The sequence below is a fragment of the Antennarius striatus genome, chromosome 3 (assembly GCF_040054535.1).
Source record: "Antennarius striatus isolate MH-2024 chromosome 3, ASM4005453v1, whole genome shotgun sequence".
NCBI classification, from domain to species: Eukaryota; Metazoa; Chordata; class Actinopteri; order Lophiiformes; family Antennariidae; genus Antennarius; species Antennarius striatus.
Genome location: NC_090778.1, coordinates 4,561,422 through 4,582,976, shown reverse-complemented (window position 1 = coordinate 4,582,976; position 21,555 = coordinate 4,561,422). Strand labels below are relative to the sequence as shown.

Below are 21,555 nucleotides of genomic sequence, written 5' to 3'. Positions count from 1 at the left end.
GGTGCCATAGGGGACCGTGCTCTCCCCTATTCTCTTCACCCTCTACACATCGGACTTCAAGCACAACTCGGATACATGCCACATACAGAAGTACTCCGATGACACTGCGATTGTGGCATGTAGCCGGGAGGGTGATGAGGGGGGGTACAGGGCATTGGTGGCTGACTTTGTGGAGTGGTGCCAACAGAACCAGCTCCAGCTCAACGTCTCCAAGACGAAGGAGATGGTGCTGGATTTCCAGTGGGCACCTCCCTCTCCACAGCCAGTGATCATCAAAGGCAGTGAGGTGGAGGTGGTAGGTAACTAGAAGTACCTGGGACTGCAGCTAGACAGCAGACTGGACTGGTCACTCAACTCCAACTGTGTGTACAAGAAGGGGCAGAGCAGGATGTACTTCCTGAGGAGGCTGGCCTCCTTCAACATCTGTCCTAAGCTCCTTCTCATGTTCTATCAGTCCGTAGTCTCCAGTGTGCTATCATACGCCATTGTGTGTTGGGGTGGGGGGGCCAGGAAAAGAGATATGGACCGTCTTAACCGACTCATCCACAGAGCGGGCTCAGTGGTTGGGCTGAGCCTGGACTCTGTGGAGACAGTTCTAGGGAGCAGGACCATGTCTAAAGTCAGGGCTATCATGAACAACACCAGTCACCCCCCCCCGCACACAACCTTCCCCCAGCAGAGAAGCACCTTCAGCAACAGACTGCTGTCACACAGCACCTCCACAGAGAGGCTGAGGTCCTCCTTCGTGCCCCGTGCCATCAGGGGGTACAATGACTCTCTCAGGAGGAGCGGGGGGGAGGTGGCGAGGTCAGCATGCGGTTGAATGGATTTAATTTAATTTTATACTGTTTATATTTTAATTTTATAATGTTTATATTTAAAAAAAAATTATATGTAATGTTAATGCTACATGTGTCTGTTAGTGTAGTGTATGTCTTGTGGAATGTCCTGTTTTGTTTTTTCCTGGTGTCTGGCTGAGCAGTGGATACGTGGAATTACCTCTGGGATTATTAAAGTATCTATCTATCTAGAGATGTTTACCATCCCTTGTGTTTCATCTTATACATTGTGCTGTACTGCCTGTTGCACTGCCTGTGTTGTACTGCCCATTGTACTGCCTGTGTTGTACTGCCTGTGTTGTACTGTGTGTTGCACTGCCTGTGTTGTACTGCCTGTTTACTGTGGGTCATAGATGACTGCAATTTCCTCTGTGCTGTATGTCGTGCATATATGGTACATTTGACAATAAAGCTGACTTTGACTTTGACTTTGACTTGACATTCCACTTATTTGCTTCAAGTAACTCTTCGGTTGTTCTTGCAGTATGCTTCGGGTCATTGTCCATCTACACAAAGGAGCACGGTACAATGAGTTCTGAAGCACTTGATATGAACATCGCCTGGATCACTTCAGATTTCATTCTGCTCTTTTTGTCAGCAGTCGCGTCATTAATAAAAATAAAGAAACCAGTTCCATTGGCAGCTATACTTGCCCACACTGTGAGACTACCACCTCCATGCTTCACTGATGAAGTGCTATGCTTTGTATCATGAGCAGTTCCGTCCCTTCTCCATATTATTCTCTCTTCATCACTTTGGTACAAGTTAATCTTTGTCACATCTTTCCATGATCTGGCCAACTGTTGCTAAGGTGTTTTCTTCAATGGGAAAGAATTCTTCTATCATCTGCCGCAGTTGTTTTCCATGGTTGTCCAGGTCTTTTGGAGTTGCTGAGCTCACGTTCTTTTTAAGGATGTTCTCAACAGTTGATTTGCCGGCTCTTTGTATCTCATATTGAGAGTCGGCAAAAACAGATTACAAATGATGATGGAATAAGGAGGGAATAGCCCCCACCTGCCAGTTAAAATGGTTTTGAGTTAACTGTCCCACAACTTTTGATCCCTTAAAAAGTGAGGGTTACCTATAGAAACTAATGTAATTCCAACACGGTTCATCTGATTTGGATGCGAATATCTTCAAATTAAAAGTGAAAGTCTGAAGTTAAAACGTGTCTGGCTCATTTCATTTCAAATCCATTGCGGTGGTTTATGGAGAACAAAAAAGATGATTTGTGCCAGTGTCACAATATATATGGACCTGACTGTATGCAAAGTGTTAGAGAGGAAACGTTTCACTTCAGTAAACACTAACCATTCACTCACCCTCGGGTGTTGCAGTCTCCTTCCTGCGTCCAGAGTTAGAGGGTGCCAGACTGGTGGGGCCCTGCTGGTGCTCAGGAGACTTCACTATGGCAGACATGATCATCTGCTGCCTGACTGTGGTGGGGTTAGTGGAGTTACCATGATCTTTATACTGGAGAGCTGGGGTTAGAGGAATCAGTCAGCTCATACTTCTCTGCCTGTTGAGTGGCTGGAATCACAAACGAGTTTAAACTGGGTGTAAATCTCACCTTCTTCTCGAAGAGATCGCAGCTCTGCCCTCATTTTCTGCAGAGCGTCCTCCAGCTCAGAGCAGCGCGTGCGCTCTTTGTCCAGAGCTACCTTCATGTCACTATACTGCAGGGGCACAGGCTGAATGGGGGGCACGGGGGACACCTGGCCTTGATTCTGACCCTGAGCCTGGGCCTGAGCAGCTATGGCGGCCAGCAGGTCCTCTCTACGGCGTCCAAACAGACCCTGAGACACAAGAGATGGCAGATACGTTTAATTAATTTGAACCATCATTATGCTTGTTATTTCAGTTATGGCCTCAACGATAACCTGAAGATAATTTGATATCAGAACAAGAGTAAGTAGTAAGAATTACACTTAAAAATATAATTCAATATTAAAATTATTAATGAGTGATTTAAATAATTTGCGTGAAGAAAATGTAAAGCTTAAAGCTTCACAATTATGTAATAACCATATCAGTGCAGACAGGCATACTGTATTAATACCTTATGTCAGTGTGTGTGTGTGTATATATATATATATATATATATATATATATATATATATATATATATATATATATATATATATGTACATATATATGTATGTATGTATGTATAATATATACATATATACTGTATATACATATACATATATATATATACACACACACACACACACACACACACACACACACACACACACACACACACACACATAGAGAGAGAGAGAGAAATAAAATTAAAAAATTCTTTTAAAAATTAAAAAAAAAAAGTGCAACCTTTTTCTTTTTGGAGCCCCCGTGGGCCTGGGACTGCAGAAAGTCTATGAGCTTGGTCTGCTGAGTGATGGTCCCTTCCATTTTCACCTTCTCATGGGAGTACACGGCCTGCAGGTGGAGCTAAGTGAACATCACTACTGCCATGAATTTCTCCTCAGATACGTCACATAAAGACAATGACAAAGAGACAAAGAAGTGTGTGTGTATGTGTGCATGTGTGTGTGTGTGTGAGTAACATTAACACTTTCATAATCTGACACTGTAGCTGTACATTCAGATACAGGTGTGTGTGAGTGTGTAGAGGCACCTGGATGTTCTCTAGCTGGTATTCCAGGTCGGTCCTTTCAGTCTTCAGCAGGTCAGTCTGGTCCAGAGCGTCCTGCAGCCCCTGGGTCAGACGGAAGATGTGGGTCTTTTGGGCATCCATCTGCTGTTGTAGTTTCTCTTGCTGTAGAAATAACAACTGTTACACAACAAGTTCCGTCACCTTACCACTTGTTGCTTCCTACAGTTGTTGCTTTGAGTGATAATGACCAGGTTGATCTTTTAGCACGGCTTCACCTGGATATAAAATGTAATTTTTCTGTTCTGGAACATGTTTTTCAGCAAAGGTATGAATGAGAAGACATGCAGTCACAATTGCAACGATAATATTTAAATTATCAAGTCACTAGATGATGCATAAAGCGAAACAACAGAGATCCATGAGACATACTGCACATATACACAGGATGCACCTCATCCAGCAGCCTTTGCTTCAGATCCCTCTCACTCTCAAGCTTTTGCTGCAGGCTGCGTGCATTCATTTCCAGCATGGCGTGCTTCTTCTCCAGATCATTCAACTGAGAACACACAATGCAGAAAAGTTTTTTGCTCCAGCATCTGTTAAGTACAAAAAGTAATACCATTTTATACGACAGGTGGAAATGCTTACGGTGTCAGCGAGGCTCTCGGCTTTGAGCTTCTGGTCTTTGAGGGCCTGTTGCAGGGCCAGGATCTCAGCCTTGTGCTCCTTGACTGCCTGTTCCACAGCCTGACGCGACTCGGAGCTGCGCTGCTCTGCACGAAGCCTATTTTAATCGAATAACACACATTCAATGAATTTAGATTAAATTAAGATAGAGTTTTAAGACAAATAAAAATATACATACTTAAATAGGTATCTGCTTTCTTTGACTTCACATTTCTCCCCTCAGTCTGCCTACAAAAGCTCAGAAAGTATTTTTATATATTTCCCAGAATACCTGTGGACAAGCCCTGGAGAATATTCCTAAACCTACCGTACTAAGTGTGAGTGGGTGGGCGGAGGTCTGGCAGTGATAGAAACAGCAACATCCAGGTTTTTTTTTTGTAGCGTAAAGAAAGAAAACTGACAACCGTTTCTCAAAATATCGCGCGGTTAAATTTTTCCTTTCCATCTATTAATATCAACAGTAACTGCAGTCCAAACTGCAGCGTGCTGTAAAACCGTTCAACTGTTTGTCGAGCCTCAACACAACTATTAAAGGGTGAAGAATTTGTGAATTTTTACACAAATGTCGAAGAGCTTTTGAAACCTGTTTTGCTTCTCCGTGTCCAGCAGCCTCTGGATCTCCCTGTTCCTCCTCTCTGCCTGGTTCTTCTCCTCCTCCAGCGTCGACCTCCAGGCATCCCATTGTCTCTCCTTCTCCAGCAGCTCGTCATTCAGCGTCTCCAGCTCCAGAACCTGCTCCTCCAACATGGTGCATGTGGTCTTCAGAGTCTCGAGGTTCTGTAACAGAACACATTCACGTGAGAAACACGACTGTAATTGTTCTCCGGCTCAATACCTCAAGACAAATAACAGCAATTTTACATCAGAGCAACTAAAACACAATTAAACAGACTCAAGCACACCGACACAAACTAGTGCGCGTTCACTGAATCAATTTTATTCATTATGAATATGAATATTTTGTAGTGAGCTTTTGCTGAACTGCCTCGTCCACTCAAGAGGGTCGTTTGAATAGTTCTGTGGTTGAGACGATGTAATATTCATCCTACTTTTTAGGACATTATCATTTTATGTCGAGAGAAGACGCATTGAGACATTGACATTTGATGCACTGATAATATTTTCCAAAGGTTTGAACTCTCTTGGAATATTTAAGCAGCGTGCTCTGATCAGGGATCCCTGCATGATTCAAGGAAATAAAACTGGACAAACTCATCTTCAAACTCTGTATTTTGAAATCGATCATTGTTTTCTATGTACTGTAAATGCATTTCTTCTCAAAATCAGCAAAGTAATTACAAAAATTAGCTGTCAAATATGTGGCAGAGTGAAGAATACAACAGACTCCTGCAATGAATGCTCACATATTTATGTCCCACCATTGCTTACTAAGAGGCTTTGAGGATGAAGAAGCCGCGACTGAAGTCTATTCTTGAGGATTGTACATGTTGTAGAATTAAAATCAAGATTTAAAGTAGAGTGGTTCCAATCTTTGAGCGATTGAACAAAACAGAGAGGTGATGCCTGGAAAAGAAAAATCAGTCATGGCGCTTGGAAGACTTGTTGGAAGATTTGTTGGGCTTACCCTGTAAATTCTAGTGTATACCCCAAAAATAAACCCAAAACTGCAAAAACAGCATCTACAGCTGTTTACATTACTGAAAGGTTATGTGTGTTATTCATAGGACCGACACAAAGCGTTGTTTCATGTTTGTAGACAAAGCACTGAGAGACAAAAATAGCCTTTGCTGGTGCTGCAGCTAAACCACGGCCCTCTGAAGTCCAACGCTTCCATGCTGACACGACCTGGGAGTGATGGGGATGACACATCCCTCCCACACACAACCACCCCATCCCTGGTTACACAACCAGCAGGAAAGAAAGTGCTGCTACACACCCACACACATCCTCCCACAGGAGGCCGTGCACACACCGCACAGCCTCTTCCATCATTCTCTCTCTTCCTGCATGCAGAATTGTGCACGTAACAGTGCTGAAATTTTCTCAAGGTTGTTCTTGCATGATTTACACTTAACGCCGTCTGAGCTGTGAGAGATGTCTTGGTCACCTGTCAAAGGGAGTGTGGAGATATCACATAAAGGGAGAGAGAGGACGCAGTACGACTGCTCTCTTTCATTAATACTGCTGTGTGTTGATCAAATCTGATTACATGATGCGCATCACAATACCCAGGTTACAATTTAACATAATGGAATACATTGCACATAAGACAGGTGTTATGTTGTTTCATAGATCTGTGAAGTCTGTGAAAACGACACCCCCCCCCCCCCCTTGGCTCAGCTGTTACCTTATGCTGGAGAGGAAGAGTCAAATTGCTGAGGTACAATACTGCTGCCTAGTGGGTAGAATTAAACACAACCTGAAGCAAGCAAAAGATATGCATTTAAAAATCAAAACATTGGATTGAATCCATACGGCACCATACTGCTCTGGATCAGTTCTCAGATCCACCGACGCAAAGGATTACGACACAAATCAAACCACAGTGTGAAGCAATATCTGGATACTGCTTCAAAAGCCCCATTACAATTTTTTAAAATACTTTTCTATTCATTGTTACTTAATAAAATACTTGCTTTAGGTCTAACAGAGACTTTCAGTGTTTTCCACGTCAACATTTTTAGATTAAAATAAGAAGCCCAATCCATCTGTTTTCACTTTCTTTGGACTGCTGAAGAAAATCCACCAGAAACAGTAAAAACTGTACCCAAACATTGACAAGGTGTCCACACACACGTCCAGCCAGGTACCTGTTTCTGGTTGTTAAGGTGCATTTCACGGTCGGCCACCTCCCGGCGTAGCCTGTCCACATCTTGGCTCAGCTGTAGTTGATCTTCTCTCTCATCGGAGGCCTCGTCCAACTGCTTGGACAGGTAGAAGTTTTGACGGTTCAGTTCGGCGTTCTCGTGAGTCAGAGCGGTCAGCTGTTCCTCCAGGTCGGTGATCACCTGCGTGACGCCAACGGGGGAATTCGAAGTGAGAAGATAAACAGAACACCCACTCTGCACCCAAAGTCAGTCAGTCAGTTAATATTTTTAGCAATATTAATAAATTGACACTCTCTCTGGATCCGCACCCAATTTTAATGTGAACTTGTTGGACCCATGTACAGCCATTACAAAATGCATGTTGAGTTTTGATTTGGAATTTTTCAATTCCAAACTTGAATGCGTTCTGGAAATAGCATCGCTATTCTGTTGTGCGTACTGTAATGTACACCAACAGCACACAGATCACACACATTTTCATGTCCATTATGCCTTAAGGTGCAGCATTGTGCATATCAGTGCTCATCCAAGCCAAATTCTCACAGTATAAAAAGTGGAAACCACGCACAATCAAAACTCAACGCTGATGTCCGGGTAGCGAATATGATGGATTAATCAACGGTCTGTTGGCAAGGCTACTTGTCAAACCCAGGCAGCATTCTGAACAAGGTGTAGGATAATCATTTCATCAGTCTGTCCCCCTAATCAGCCATGACTCTATGCACGCTGTAAAAAATGGTGAGGTTTTTTCCTGATAAAGACCTCGTTTTCATTTCTTTTAGAATATGGAAACTCAAGGTGGCACAAAAAAAACACAAGGCAAAACTTTTAATAATTAATTTAGCTGTTTCTTCTGTATGAACTCAGTGTCTCTACACTCAAGAGGAACCAATAAATGCTTGAGGCTGGGAGAGGAAGTGAACGACGGAATGGATCCAATGGTGATCTGGCAATCCTATACATTTACTTTCCATGTCTATCATCCGGATCCTTGGAATACTTTGGAATACTACATCCGGAGGATTTGCAGCCTTGACTCTGCTGAATGCAGTTTGCTCAACACTATCTGTGAATCCTGTGGATAAACACTAACTAGCAATAAAGATGCAACGATTCAGCACCACAAATGTTCTTGATTGAAATGAATATAACTATTTCCTGCTAAAATCACTGTTATCTAGATGTGGGTGATGGATTTGAATGCCATCTATACTACAAGTATACAGTTATAGTGAAGTAGCTCCAGTTGAGATAATCAAGTTTAACAGGAGCACAAGAGCATCTAAAACTTACCCAAGATAGTCAAATACAAACACTAAAAACCAGTTTAGGAGCAGTATAACTAAATTGCTTTTGGGTGACAAATGAAAAGCTACTAGTAGTAAAATTGTGATCTTTTAAAGACTGTAACAATAAATCAACCATCTCTTTTTTTAGCCCTGTCAAAGTAACCCTGGATCGAGTTCTTGCTCTCAAAGGTTGAACACATAAATTACATGACTGCGTAATTCTAAAATAAAACATTCATATTCTGGTCACGTACTCCCACAAGTAGCATAATAATTCGACAAAACCAGGAATACACTGAGTATACTGAGTGTTAGTATCTCTACATATCAACAGCATATTAACAGCTAAAAACGAATACAGTCAATAAAATTTTACCGAGTTCTGTCCATTATTGGACGTTTTGTGTGCACGGTCAAAGACACAGATAAAAACAAACACAAGAGGAAGGTGTTGTCGAAAATAGAAAATGCGCTGTGATTTCAGCGATGTTTGCCTTTTGGTTGTTTGTGTTTATGCAAATGGGAGATAATGGCCTGGTGTAAGTGGTGGAGCGTTAAAACTTCTGGATAAAATGTCAAGAGATTAACCCTCATCCTCCGGGGACCACACTAAATGTAATGATGGTGTCGAACAACAGATATACTGTTCTGTTCCAGCACAAGGTGCTCAGCAGATAGACAAACACCACACGCCTTAGCAGGATAAAAAAAAACAAAAAACGGTATCATTTCAAGCTCTGTTGTTGCGTAACTTTGCTGTTTTTGCTTGAATATCAGCCAACTGAATCTATAAATCTTTCCCGACAGTTTGCGAGTGGGAGGGCCTGGAATGTAGGGCAACAAACCGAAGGAAGACCATGATGCTGTTGGTGTTCATTCAATGTGCATGAATTTGAAGGCACTTTCAGCATTACTTCACTTCTTTTTCAGGGTTAGTGGAACAGATTTGTTCCAGAGCAAACAAACAAAGGCTATAAACGCAATAACTCAGTAGAACAGGAATAAAACAATTACAAGAACATGACCAGCTGCAGAAAGCTTTGGGGTTATAACATACTTTAACACGGCTGTTATCATCTATACAAACAAACTACAAGACAAAACAAAAATAACAAGTAAATGTCTGTTGGATTAAATGTAATGAAGAAATGCTGTACTTAAAAATGTGAAATAATGATTTATATTTCCACATAACAACATGTATAATTTTGATATTTAGCCTCATCATCACAGTTTCTAGTCACAAGATATTGAGGGTGAACAGACATCTCCACACACAGTTCACATGCAGTTATTGCTGGACAGGTTAGAATGACTTGCTGCACATTTCACTCGACAACACTGATAATTCATAGTTAGAAGAATACGTTTGGTTAAATAGCAGACATGCTAGTCCTACTTGTTGTAGGCATTATTGTCTTCTTAACACCGAAACCAAAATTCTTCTTGGATTGTCCCGTTTTAGGGGTCACCACAGCGTGTTTTCATATTTTCAGATATTTGTTTGGCAACGTTTTTTATGCCGGATGCCCTTCCTCTACAGCAACACTCTGTGACGTGATTTTATGTATCGACCATTCGCATCGACAGCATTGCTAGTTGTTCAAATTTCATATGTATGTAGGACTAACCAGTCAAAATACACTGTCATCCCTTCACCTACCTGACTCAACGAAGTTTTTGTGATTAATTAATAGATTAATGCATCGATGAATCCATCAAAATGACCAATAATTTTACAACAAAAAGGTGATGTTAGAAGACCTTAGCTGTTTATTCTTGGAAAGAGTTTAAAAAAAAAGAAAAGAAAGATTTGAAACTTTTCAAATAGATCAAGGGGGGGGGAAAGAAAACCCAACTTACCGCGCAGCTGTCTCTCAAGGCGTCAAACTTGCGTTGTATCTCATCTCTGTGTGCCTAGCAGGTACGACAAGAGAAAGAGGAGCAGATATCACCGCCTGGATCGTCTCACATCAGAAGAGACAGAAGGAGTCTGTTCTGTCTCACTCTGAGCACCGTGATCTCCTCTTCAGCTTCAGCGGTGGTCTCCTCCAGCTCGGTCTTCGACTGTTGCAGCTGGCTTTCCAGAGCGTGGCGAGTTGCCTGCATGTTGCTGATCTGGGATTCGCGCTCCTGTAGTGACAGGGTCAGCTCCGTCACCTGGCGCTTAATCTCCAGCTTCTGCTCCTCATGTTCCAGCCCAATCTATAAAAGGAGACAGACGGGGGGGAAGTTATTCTGTGATGCTTGTCCTCATCTGACATTTCTGTCTCAATGGTTTCCCCATTTCTGTAGATTTAGGGGTACAGTCATCTCATGAGCCCTTTCTGTGTGGAGTTTCCTGTGTCTGCATAGGATTTCCAGGGGTTTCTCAGGTTCCACCCCCACCAAGAAGATGCAATTTAGGTGGATTGATCATATCAAATTGGTGTGAGCGTGCTCGTGAATGATATTTTCTGAACTATTTTGTGGCTCTGTGATGCTCTGGCGACATGTCCAGAGGGTCCACAGATAAGCTCCAGGGACACCCATGATCCGCAAATACGGAAAAAGCGGCTGAAGACAGGATAATTACGGTCATGTCACTGACAAGAAAATGAATAAATGGATGGAATCTGTGAGAAAATGTTTTATTTACTGTTAAATATGCGTCTGGTAGCTTTCCAATGTCAAATATTTGTATAATATTGGTTTAATAATGACTAGGATCAATCTGCAGGGAGTTTATCATCAGAGGAAAACAACAACATAGAGAACCATTAAAAGACATTGATATAATATCTAAGTTTTTCATTTAACACAAATGATTTTATGCTCAAAAGGTCATTTTTCATAACATCAGGCACTTGAAATAATTATGTTGTATCCATTGCATCCTTATATGCGAGAGCTGGTTAAGGGAAAATCCTGAATTCCAAAGCCTCTTCCACTATTTAGTCATTTAGACATCTAACTGTTCACACATTTTTACAGCCATGTAATGCACGATCCCAGCTCAGGGTTTATAGACAGAACCTAATCATAATATCCCCCATAAGAATAAAAAATGAATTAATGCTTCAGATGCTACGCATCTTAAATTTGGTCTAGGAATATGAGGCTACAGAAGTAGTCTGACACTTGTGCACTAAGTTGATAAGTATTAGCAATTCATATTTCTAATCCATACAACTCCATCTGCTTATTTTTTGAAGGCACGACAATTGCAATTTTGGAGCATTCAGTTCACCGAAACTTTTTTGGAGGTGGGATGAAACCCAAGAGAAGCCAGAGAGAACCCTCACAGACGGGGACAACATACAAACTCCACACAAAAAGGAATCAAGCCCAAGACATTCCAGCTCTAAAGGAACAACGCTACCCACCGCACCGTTGTTTCGCGATATACATTTCCCTTTCTGAAGTTTTAGAATTAAATTCCTCTACACGACTCAATCCAAAAGGCCTGTGTAACACTGAATTACTGGACACTGTGTTTCATTCAGCCTGAATGCTGGAACCTATACAGCATTTTATATAAGATTGTTTTATTTGCTGCGCCTGCTTTCATTTGGGGTCATGATGAAAAAATATTTATGGTCCTTCTTAAAATTGCATTCAGGGAAGCAATCACACATAGGCGCTTCTACGGTTAGAGGCAGATCTGCACCAATGGTACCCCGCCTGTTAGGTTTTGGGGTTTTTTTGCTCATGCAGCAAATTTTAAAAAGTGGAAAAAGATTGTAGAGAATAGAAGTAGGCACAGAAGATGCAAATTTTGGAGGCCCTAATGCACCACATTAGCTGGGAAAATGGACATATTAACATATACATCACACTCTGGTTGGATCCAGGCTATGCCCAGTATCTATGGAGCTTTCCAGTCCATCTTCTATGATTTCTTCTCACCTCTCTGAGCCTGGTTTCCAGCTCCAGCACACGGGTCTTACTGCTTTGTTCCTGCTGACTAATTTTCTCTAGATGCTCTTCCAGTTTGGCGTTCTGGGCCTCCAACTTGCCAGCCTGAGACTCCAGGTAGAATTTCTGCTGTCGAAGCTCTGAAATCATCTCCTCTTGGGCTTTCCTGTCAAGAATACGCACATATTAAGTTTAATAGGAGGCTATGCAAGATGATTATGCGAACATAGTCCCAAGACAAGACGGAGGTTTCTCCTTGGCCTTGTTTTTCACAAGATATGTCTACTATAACTTGTGACTCAAGAAAACATTGTACTTGATATAATGGGAAAAAAAATAAAAGGCTTTGACTCATTTTAAAGCAGTTCTATTTCAATTTGGAAATAGGTTTTATATCTTATTCTTTTTTTGATTTCCAAACACACAAAGAAAAAAACCCCCAATGATTTGTCCATCAGTACTTACATGTTTTTCTGGGTATAGATACTGCTGTTGGCTGCCAGTTTGTTGGCTTCAGACAGCTCAGAAATTCTCTGCTCCAGGCTGTTCATCTTAGAATCCATAGCATTTATGGTCTACAGAGAAATGATGGATGGTACAATTGTTTATCACAAACAGAAAACTTGGTTAGATCTTCACATCACATGGCTTTAATTGGAATCGGATTAGGCTGCTTTATTTTGCTCTCCACAGCAACAAATCCAAGATTAGTCAAAAATGTGATATCTATGTCAGTGTGATAAATGCAAAAATGTGCCTGAAATAGAATCATTCTTACTGCCTTCTGTTCGCTGATGACACTGCATTTCTCCCGCACCTCCTCCTCATATTTGCTCTGACTGGACTCCAGCATCTCCTTATCGGCCATGTCCGCCTTCATCTGGGCCTCCAACACCTGCTCAATGCCAGGCAGCCCACAGAACCATAACCAGGATATCACTTAACAGGACAGAAAATGTGAAGATCACATACTGTAGATCTCCTGAGTTACAATGAATGGCACATTATAAATCCTTTTCATTATAAGGCGCACTGTTGGTTTTTTTGAGTAAATTAAATGCTTTTGGGTGCGCCTTATAGTGCGGAAAATATTGTATTAGAAAATCAAAATACATCAACAGCCTATGTGAGTCACGTCTGTCAGACTCTGCATGTGCGTCTGAAATCCAACCTTTATTTTGTCTTCGTAGAGCTTCTCTTTCTGCTTCAGATGGGTCTCCAGTCGCTGGGCCGTGGCCTGGGTCTCTCTCAGATTCTCCTCCAAGCCCTTCATAAAAAAGACAAGACAGGACATAATGCGCATTGCATTATAAAACACCAGACATCTCATTCATCTCATTGTTTAAGTACACACGAAGCAACATGTCATCCATATCAATGAGGTCGACCTGTAGCCTTCACTTAGAAGCAGCTTATTGATCGGTCTCACACAAATGATCTGAGGGAAACGTTACCTGAACTGTTACTTTCTCCTCCACACACACATCGACAATCCATACATACACATATCAGAGACACCAATGGAAACACATGTAGGTGTATCATGGCCTCACGGGGGTATTAATGATTTATTATTAAGAAAAAAATCCTTATTATGTGGGTTCAGCGTATAGAAATAAAAGTTTAAGTTCAGATCCTCCAAATACCATTAATTTAAAAAAAAAAAGTAAACTATTATGTAAAGTAGCACTTCCTCTGCATTGAGCTATATTTATCTCACACCTCCTCTGATTGTTTGAGCTCCAGACATACAGGGAAAAGGTGAGTTACCAGGATCTTATCCGCCATCTGCTGAATCTGTTGGGCCTTGCTCTGGATCTCGTCTTTCAGTTTAGTCTCCCGTCGCTCAACAATCTCCAGCCTTTTCACATGATTCTCCAGAGTCTTCCTACCATCCTGCTCACACAATAGACAAAAGTAATACACACACACACACACACACACACACACACACACACACACACACACACACACACACACACACACACACACACACACACACACACACATGCGTCTTTAATGTAGTGTATGGGCAATTGTCAGAACAACATGTGGATTGACTTTGTGTCAGTGTTCAGGCTATCTATCGTGATAACATGCTATCACAGCACACGTGTTGCTCAGAAGGTGCTAAAACACGTTTACGAGTTAAAATATGGGCTGTCTGATCTTACGTACTCAAGTCAGATTTATTTATGCAACACCTTATACAAGTGTGTTGTTATGTCGCAAAGCAGCAAATGACATAATACACAGAAAAACCAGAAGACACAGGTGAGATGCTGAAAACCCGCATGCTTCGCTCCGTGTATGCTTCATGTGTAATTACGGCAACACGTATGTACGCGTACCTCAGTTTCACGGAGGCGTCTTCGCAGGCTGTCGCTGGAATCTTCCTTATTCTGTAACCTCTCTAAGTCTCGCTCGATGCGCTCCTTGGCCACTCTCATGCTCTGAAGGAGGTCTGTGGCCTCAGCGCTGGCCTTTGAAGACTGGAGGTTAAAAGAAAAATATTGGGGGAAAAAATCATGTTTAGACACAAATGTAATAGAAGGTCCGTATGAAACAAACTGTGAATCATAAAAATATGAACCGAAAGAGTAGTAACGTATAATAATAAATCAAATACATGATGTGCATCCGTGCCGCTTGCTTGGCACTCCAAATAACATTGATGACATGAAGTCACCAGTAGCTAATAAAACGTTCATATGTATGATGATTTAACATGAAGTTATTTTAAACAATAAGTCGTTCCCCTCTGATTACTTCATAAACTGACACTCCCTTATCGGAAAAGTTCATTTGGACCAAAGTTATTTGTTATTTAAATATTAGTAATTATCTTTGATAATGAAGATAAGTGTTTGACTGCTGTCAAATGCAACAGACAGCTTCATAATGTCCAATCCTAGAGACGAAGTCTGAATGCGACATGAGAGGTCAAGGAGGCTAGCGAAGGAGTTTATATAATCAGCTGAAAGTGTAAAGAGCTGTTACGTCCCCTGCATTCGGAAGCACACGCTCATATAAATAATTCATGAATTCGACCAAAAAAAAAAACCTACTTTGGCAAGCTTTTCTTGAAGATCCTGGATCTTAGTCTGCTGCTCTGCATTGATCTGAAAAAAGAAAAGTTACCATCATTACCATAAGTAAAGATTGATAGTTATGATGATTTTCATTTATTCTCTTTTTTGCCACTTTCCCTTTGCCGGTGTTCTTACATAGACGTGCATGTGCTGACCTCCCCAATGACACAATCAGGAATTACCTTCTCAATCTTTGTAACTGCATCCTCTGCTTCTGCTTTGCTTTGCTCTTTGGTCTGAGAGTAGAGTAGAGTAGAGTAGAGTAGAGTAGAGTAGAGTAGAGTAGAGTAGAGTAGAGTAGAGTAGAGTAGAGTAGAGTAGAGTAGAGTAGAGTAGAGTAGAGTAGAGGATAAATTTTTATGATCATGGCAGGTATTCACTAAGGTGCAAACTTCACAATGGTTTTAACTAAGTGAAATAAGATAGAATCACATTGTTTTGTTGTTATATTTTTGTTTTTTGCAGGTGGTCCTGGAACACATTAACCACGAGTAACAGGAGATTACTGTATTTGGAGTAGTTAGTTGTCAAAGACACTATAGCTCTATAACTAGTGATGGTGACGACCTTCTGAATCTTAAGCTGGTACTCGGCGGCCTTCCTCTTCAGTTCCTCGCTGGTCTGCCGGGATTCTTTCAGCTCAGCCTCATAAAGGTCACTACGGCGACGAGCAGCGGACAGGTCCTCCTCCAGCTGTCTGATGGAAACTCGCATCTCTTCCAGCTGTGCATGATATTCCTGCACAAGGAGCACAGACACACCTGGATGAGAGTCCCGCACAACAACACCAGCAAAGGAAATTTGATAATATCACAAAAAGTAAATTCCAGTTTGTGCACCGAGGATCTCTGTCAAAGAATTCCTCAAAAAGGACTTCTTCTTTTTATTAAACATTCTGGCTACTTCTGAGAACCTTGTCCAATTAAAGATTTCTTTTTTTTGGGTCTACAATAACCATCGAGGGTCTCCTCTACCGGCGTAGCAAATATTGGCAGGACAACAGCTATCCCTTCTGCTATTTGAAGCTGCAAGAAAATGTTCTTGCAAGACGACAGTGCATCATTTATAAGAACAAAGTCATTTAAAATGTATTTCTTTTGCACATGCTGCTAGTACATGATGAACTGTTACACACGCTGGAGGTAATGAAAAAGCTTGTATTTACAGAATTATATGTCATTTTGTTAAAGAACAGTGCAGAGAACCTTAAAATATTGTACTTCACACATTAAGAGTATATAAACGCTAATAAAAGGACAAAGGAATACAAAGAGAAGCATTTGATCAGTCAGTCGCCTCATACACATGTCAGTAATTAGTCACAGCCAACATATCCGATCTCAAAGTCGTCAATAGCAGACACGGTGAATCAGTCTGTCCATCAGGATAATAGAATGCAGCAGCTCTCTGCTGAAGTGACACACTGGGACAAGTCAAGTCTACAGCATCAGACATGTGGAAAACAATGCTAAACTAATTTAGGTGAAGTGGAACGGGACGTGACATATCGAGTCACAAGAATCCCCCCGACCAGTCGGCTCACGCTGGACCTCGTGGGACGGGCAGACATACGCAGGAAGAACGCAGCGGTGTTCTAACGCATCACTGATCATCTTGGTGCCACAGCAGAAGGTTGACAGCTCCTGTCTGAGAAACGACTGGATCTCCCGGGAACGGCCTTTTATTCTGTCAGAAAAACTGTGGTTACATGTCAGCGATTCTTCAGCCAAAGGGAAAACAGATATCAAAGTGGTATTAAATAACTAAAACCTTGTGAATGTACGCATTAATAATTGATTAATGATTATTATTGACTGTCTTTGGCACATTGAGGTGATCAGTAACATAACAACTGTAAAGCTAACGTATTTATGCTGCTTGTGTTGGAATCTAGCTGGTATGGATCATTTACTCATGCTGTGAAAAATGCCATCTTTCATCTTTCATCCCAAAGACCAAGAAAAAAACCTTAAAACCAGTAATTATTTGTTTATTAACTGTGTTGGGGCGGCATATAACAAGGGATGACAGATGAAAACCCTGGTAGAAACAGCAGATATGTGCCGAGAACATTAACAGTTACATAATCAAGGTAAAGATGAAGGCAACTCTAAGGATAGGTGGTTGTGAATAATCCAAGATTAGAAAAACAACTGGCCAACTGGATTAAAGGAAAAAATTCTTTAACATACTGCATTTCTTAATGCCTCAAGAACATACACGGCACAATCTGCTCATAAACATTGAGCAGAAAATTACTTTGTGCAGAAAAACTCAAAAGACTACCTTTCCAGTCTGCATCCATGTTTTTCTATATTCATGATAAAAGGAAACGCAGAAAATTAAAAGTTAATACCTCCGAAATCTGTCACTTCTTCTTCTTCTTGTTGTGTTTGGCTGCACCGTGTCTGTGTGGATAATTACAGGTTTGTAGAAAATGAACTGATCCCTAATCTGTAGTCTGTTGTGCCAACAATGGATGGCCCCTGCATTAAAATGACTGTAGTCATAACAGAGCGTGGGAGACAGATGCTTTTCAAGATGAATTGCTGGATTTCACTGGTGTAAATGGCCTGCTGAGGGGAACCAATGGGAACACAGCGTCAGATAAAATAAATAAAATCAGATAAATAAATTTGTATTGCGCTTTTCTAGACACTCAGATTCACTTTTCACACTTTGCACTTTTTCAAGGAGACAACAACAAGTAACTAAGTGGGAGCGCGAATCAAACCGGCAATTCTACGATCGTTGGACGACCCGTTCTACCAACTGAGCCACTGCCGCCCCAAGTGAGACTGAATAACTCCAGATTTTGTAGAAAACGCTCACCAGAGGAAAAGAATCAATAAAAAGGCTGATTCAGGCCGGGGTACAGCGCCATCATTTCAGGGCAGCATATTAAATGATGGTCAAAAACCCAGCTTCTTTAACAGTACATGCTAAGGCCCCAGATCCTCATCACGACAGCCTGCCCACTGCACATTGCTCTCTTCACTCGTAGGTATATGACTCTCATCACCATAGCAACAATTGCACAATGTACTCAGCGCTTGGTAACCAGCGCTAGTGTAGGCTGAGATAAAAACATGTTGTTTTTCCATTACCTTTCTCAGAAAAGGTTTGTTAAGCCAGGATGATCATTTATAACGCTCATCTGTCAGCTTTGGACTGCCTTCATTTACATAAAACACTCGGCCTTGTGGTAACAACACGTACAGAAATGCACACGTGCAAAAACACCCTGACAGACATCACACTCCCCCCCATTAGATTTCCCTAAAAACATTCCAAACGGAATCTGACTAAAACACTTTATACAGTTTTGTAGATTCAACTACATTTAATGATAAACTTTGTCTGGCATGTCTTGTAATATAAAGACAAACCTTGAATGAAAACATTTTTTTTCAGGACAAATGCATTAAAATAAATATATTAAAAAGAGCTTTAACCTCATATTGTTCAGTGATACCAATGTGATGCTGAAGCCTGTCTGGGCGTGTTGTACAGAAGCTGTTTGGATGTCATACTGACTGCACCTCCACGGGGTGTGAAGGTTTCCAAATGAGCCTTTTCAATTGACACTTCCACCCACACACTTGGCCTCAGTGACTTGACCTGTTTCTTCTGGTTGCTAGCATAAAACCTGCAATCTCCATCAATCAGTCTGTTCAGGTTCGTTAATGTTGCTGAGAACAAAACTCAAAAATCATCAGTGACTGCAATGACTTTTGAGGCAACAACAATAGGAGTAAGTAAACGTCTGAGCCCACTGAGCCCCCAAAGATGACCACCATGATTCCAACCTACCTGTTCTTTAATCTCTTGTAGTTTGTTGCTCTGCTCCCGGATGTCATGTAGAAGCTGCAGAGCTTTATCATCCTCTTGTGACACCTCCATACGAGCCTGTTCCAAGCTACGCTTTAGACTCTAAAATAAAGGTGTTCAGTCAGTCGATCACGTATTCAGTTAACAACATTCTACAACTAATATAATCTGGATGTGGAGCTTTGTTGCAAAGGATTGGAACAAGTGCTGATTCTAAGTGCAGGCCTGCTCACACTGCATTCTGTGATGTAGTTTGCCAGGTCCTGTTCCAGGATGGTCCTCTGGCTCTCTGAGGCCTTCAGCTCTATGTCCTTCTGCTGCAAGACCGACTCCAGGTCAGACATCTTCCTCTGGACGAGAGAGATTTCCTGCTCAAGCTGGAAACAAGAACACAGTATACACTTTAATTCACATCTGAGTAGATGTGTGTGTGTGTGTGTGTGTGTGTGTGTGTGTGTGTGTGTGTGTGTGTGTGTGTGTGTGTGTGTGTGTGTGTGTGTGTGTGTGTGTGTGTGTGTGTGTGTGTGTGTGTGTGTGTGCGTTAAAGCTCTGTCACTGGTAACAATTTATGATACAATTAGATGTGTCATTATAGCATTACAGGGTCTGGAAGATGACTGGAAACCAAGAGTGACAGCAGGGATTCCTGCACACCCACAGACACACACACACACACACACACACACACACACACACACACACACACACACACACACACACACACACACACACACACACACACACACAGTCACAGCACTTGGTGCAGAGTAACACAAAACACAATCAGATAGCAGACACATGCTCACAACATGATGCCACAGCCTTGGGAAGGAGCCAGTGATGGACATGATGGTCAGAGATGTACCTGAATAAACCCTAACTGTAAAGAATCATTAGATAAATTCTAAATAAGAAAATTAATTAAAGCAAATTAAAGTGTTACAGTTAACTGATTATTGTTAATGATTGATTAACAATAATTATATTGTAAAAATTGTTCCACAGAGCTTGCAGTAAATAGATTTAAGAAAGGTTTTGTATGATAGGGGTGAGCAAGTGCTCCGGCTGTTGTTGTGTCTGTATTTTTATTAATGGGGAATTCTCTTTGAACTACTTCCTTCAAGACACCACAATTTGCTAATGAAAGCAAACAAAACCACATACTAATTTTACTTTCATTATTTTGCTTTGAGACATAATCATAATTTAATAGGTAACAGTTAATCTTGATAACAGCCAGTAAAACATCAAACAGTTAAAAAATCTTTGCTTTAAAAAAGCACAACACTACGCTGTTTAACCAAACGGAGCAGGTTTTGGGGTTTTTTTTGTCATCAATAAAAACCAAAATCTCTAACGCAAATTACTTTTAATGGAGGACACACAACAATAATGACATCAGATACAATGTGGGAGGAGAGCTGGAGGCTCCAACAATGTAAAACAATCTCCAATGTTTTGTCATAAATTGTGGGGGGGGGGGTTTGTGTTTCATTATTTACACACAGCCAGTCTGACCTGTCCTTTCACTGATGTGATACGCTGCAGCTGACACTTCATTCTCTTTCATTTATTTTAAATGTATTTTATGTCACTTGCACTTTAATGATTAACAATTGTTCCATCCAGCCTTTACAGCTGTAACTGATTCACTGACTGATTCAGCCGTAAGTGATGACAGTAAGGATGACCTCATTTTCACAAATACAGAGTGAATTACAGTAGGAGAACATTGAGGTACATAACCAGTTCACACACACCAGCACAGCTATAGTGTGAAGAAAAAGTGACAAACAGATGGCTCATTCAGCTCATTCTGCAGGCAATCTCTTAATACCTGTGACATGTGTCCGGTGATTCTGGCTGTTTGTAATGAGGGTTTTTTTTATTTTTCCTCAAAAGAGAAGGTCTTATCTAGAAATGTTGATGGATGTTGTCACTAATCTGTAGAAGAAGAGAGAATGATGAAAGGAGAAACAGTGAATAAGGAGGCAAACAGCTTTTATTCACAAACACTCTTGATCACTCAGGAGTTGACTTAATGCTTATTATTTAAAACAATTACCTCTTTCTCTGTTGCAATAACTTACATCATGCATTCTGAAATGTACTATGATTGAAGTTGCTGCAGACTATTTCATGTACATGTTTACCTCTTACTCATGGAAACCAGGAAGTATATGGAGTCCTAGATTCCAACTGATTACTGAAAATCCAAAACAAATGTTCACGTTCATTGAAACGAATCAAGCAAACATACTCTCAGTAAATACATTTCAAAAGCAAATTGCAGAATTAGCTGCAAATTACAATTACGCATTACAGACTTATAACTCATACCACGTATAGATTTATAGAATTAAAAAAAAAAGAAGCTGTTAGTACAACACTGGCTTTATTTAAACAGTGAATGATCACAGAGATCGCTCCACCATGTACGTGTTAGTGGGTATCCTGCAAGAGATTCTTACTGTACTCACCAAAGATTTCATAACAAAGACTATAAATAGT

General features: G+C 41.0%; 1 protein-coding gene across 1 annotated transcript in view; it reads right to left on the bottom strand.

Annotated features, from left to right (window-relative positions):
- The window catches only part of LOC137592142 (citron Rho-interacting kinase), a 35,984-nt gene extending 15,094 nt beyond the window's left edge, over positions 1–20,890 (bottom strand). Inside the window, exons 1-22 of the mRNA XM_068310066.1 lie at positions 20,882–20,890; positions 19,278–19,421; positions 19,027–19,146; positions 15,781–15,951; positions 15,396–15,449; positions 15,190–15,243; positions 14,473–14,613; positions 13,892–14,017; positions 13,293–13,388; positions 12,900–13,016; positions 12,587–12,696; positions 12,113–12,287; positions 10,232–10,429; positions 10,088–10,141; positions 6,918–7,115; positions 4,730–4,923; positions 4,108–4,243; positions 3,911–4,015; positions 3,481–3,621; positions 3,174–3,281; positions 2,410–2,635; positions 2,162–2,320 (exon numbers count right to left, since the gene is read on the bottom strand). Coding sequence (XP_068166167.1) covers positions 2,162–2,320; positions 2,410–2,635; positions 3,174–3,281; positions 3,481–3,621; positions 3,911–4,015; positions 4,108–4,243; positions 4,730–4,923; positions 6,918–7,115; positions 10,088–10,141; positions 10,232–10,429; positions 12,113–12,287; positions 12,587–12,696; positions 12,900–13,016; positions 13,293–13,388; positions 13,892–14,017; positions 14,473–14,613; positions 15,190–15,243; positions 15,396–15,449; positions 15,781–15,951; positions 19,027–19,146; positions 19,278–19,421; positions 20,882–20,890 — 2,836 coding nt within the window. The remainder of the gene's footprint in view (positions 1–2,161; positions 2,321–2,409; positions 2,636–3,173; positions 3,282–3,480; positions 3,622–3,910; positions 4,016–4,107; positions 4,244–4,729; positions 4,924–6,917; positions 7,116–10,087; positions 10,142–10,231; positions 10,430–12,112; positions 12,288–12,586; positions 12,697–12,899; positions 13,017–13,292; positions 13,389–13,891; positions 14,018–14,472; positions 14,614–15,189; positions 15,244–15,395; positions 15,450–15,780; positions 15,952–19,026; positions 19,147–19,277; positions 19,422–20,881) is intronic.
- Positions 20,891–21,555: the final 665 nt, after the last annotated feature.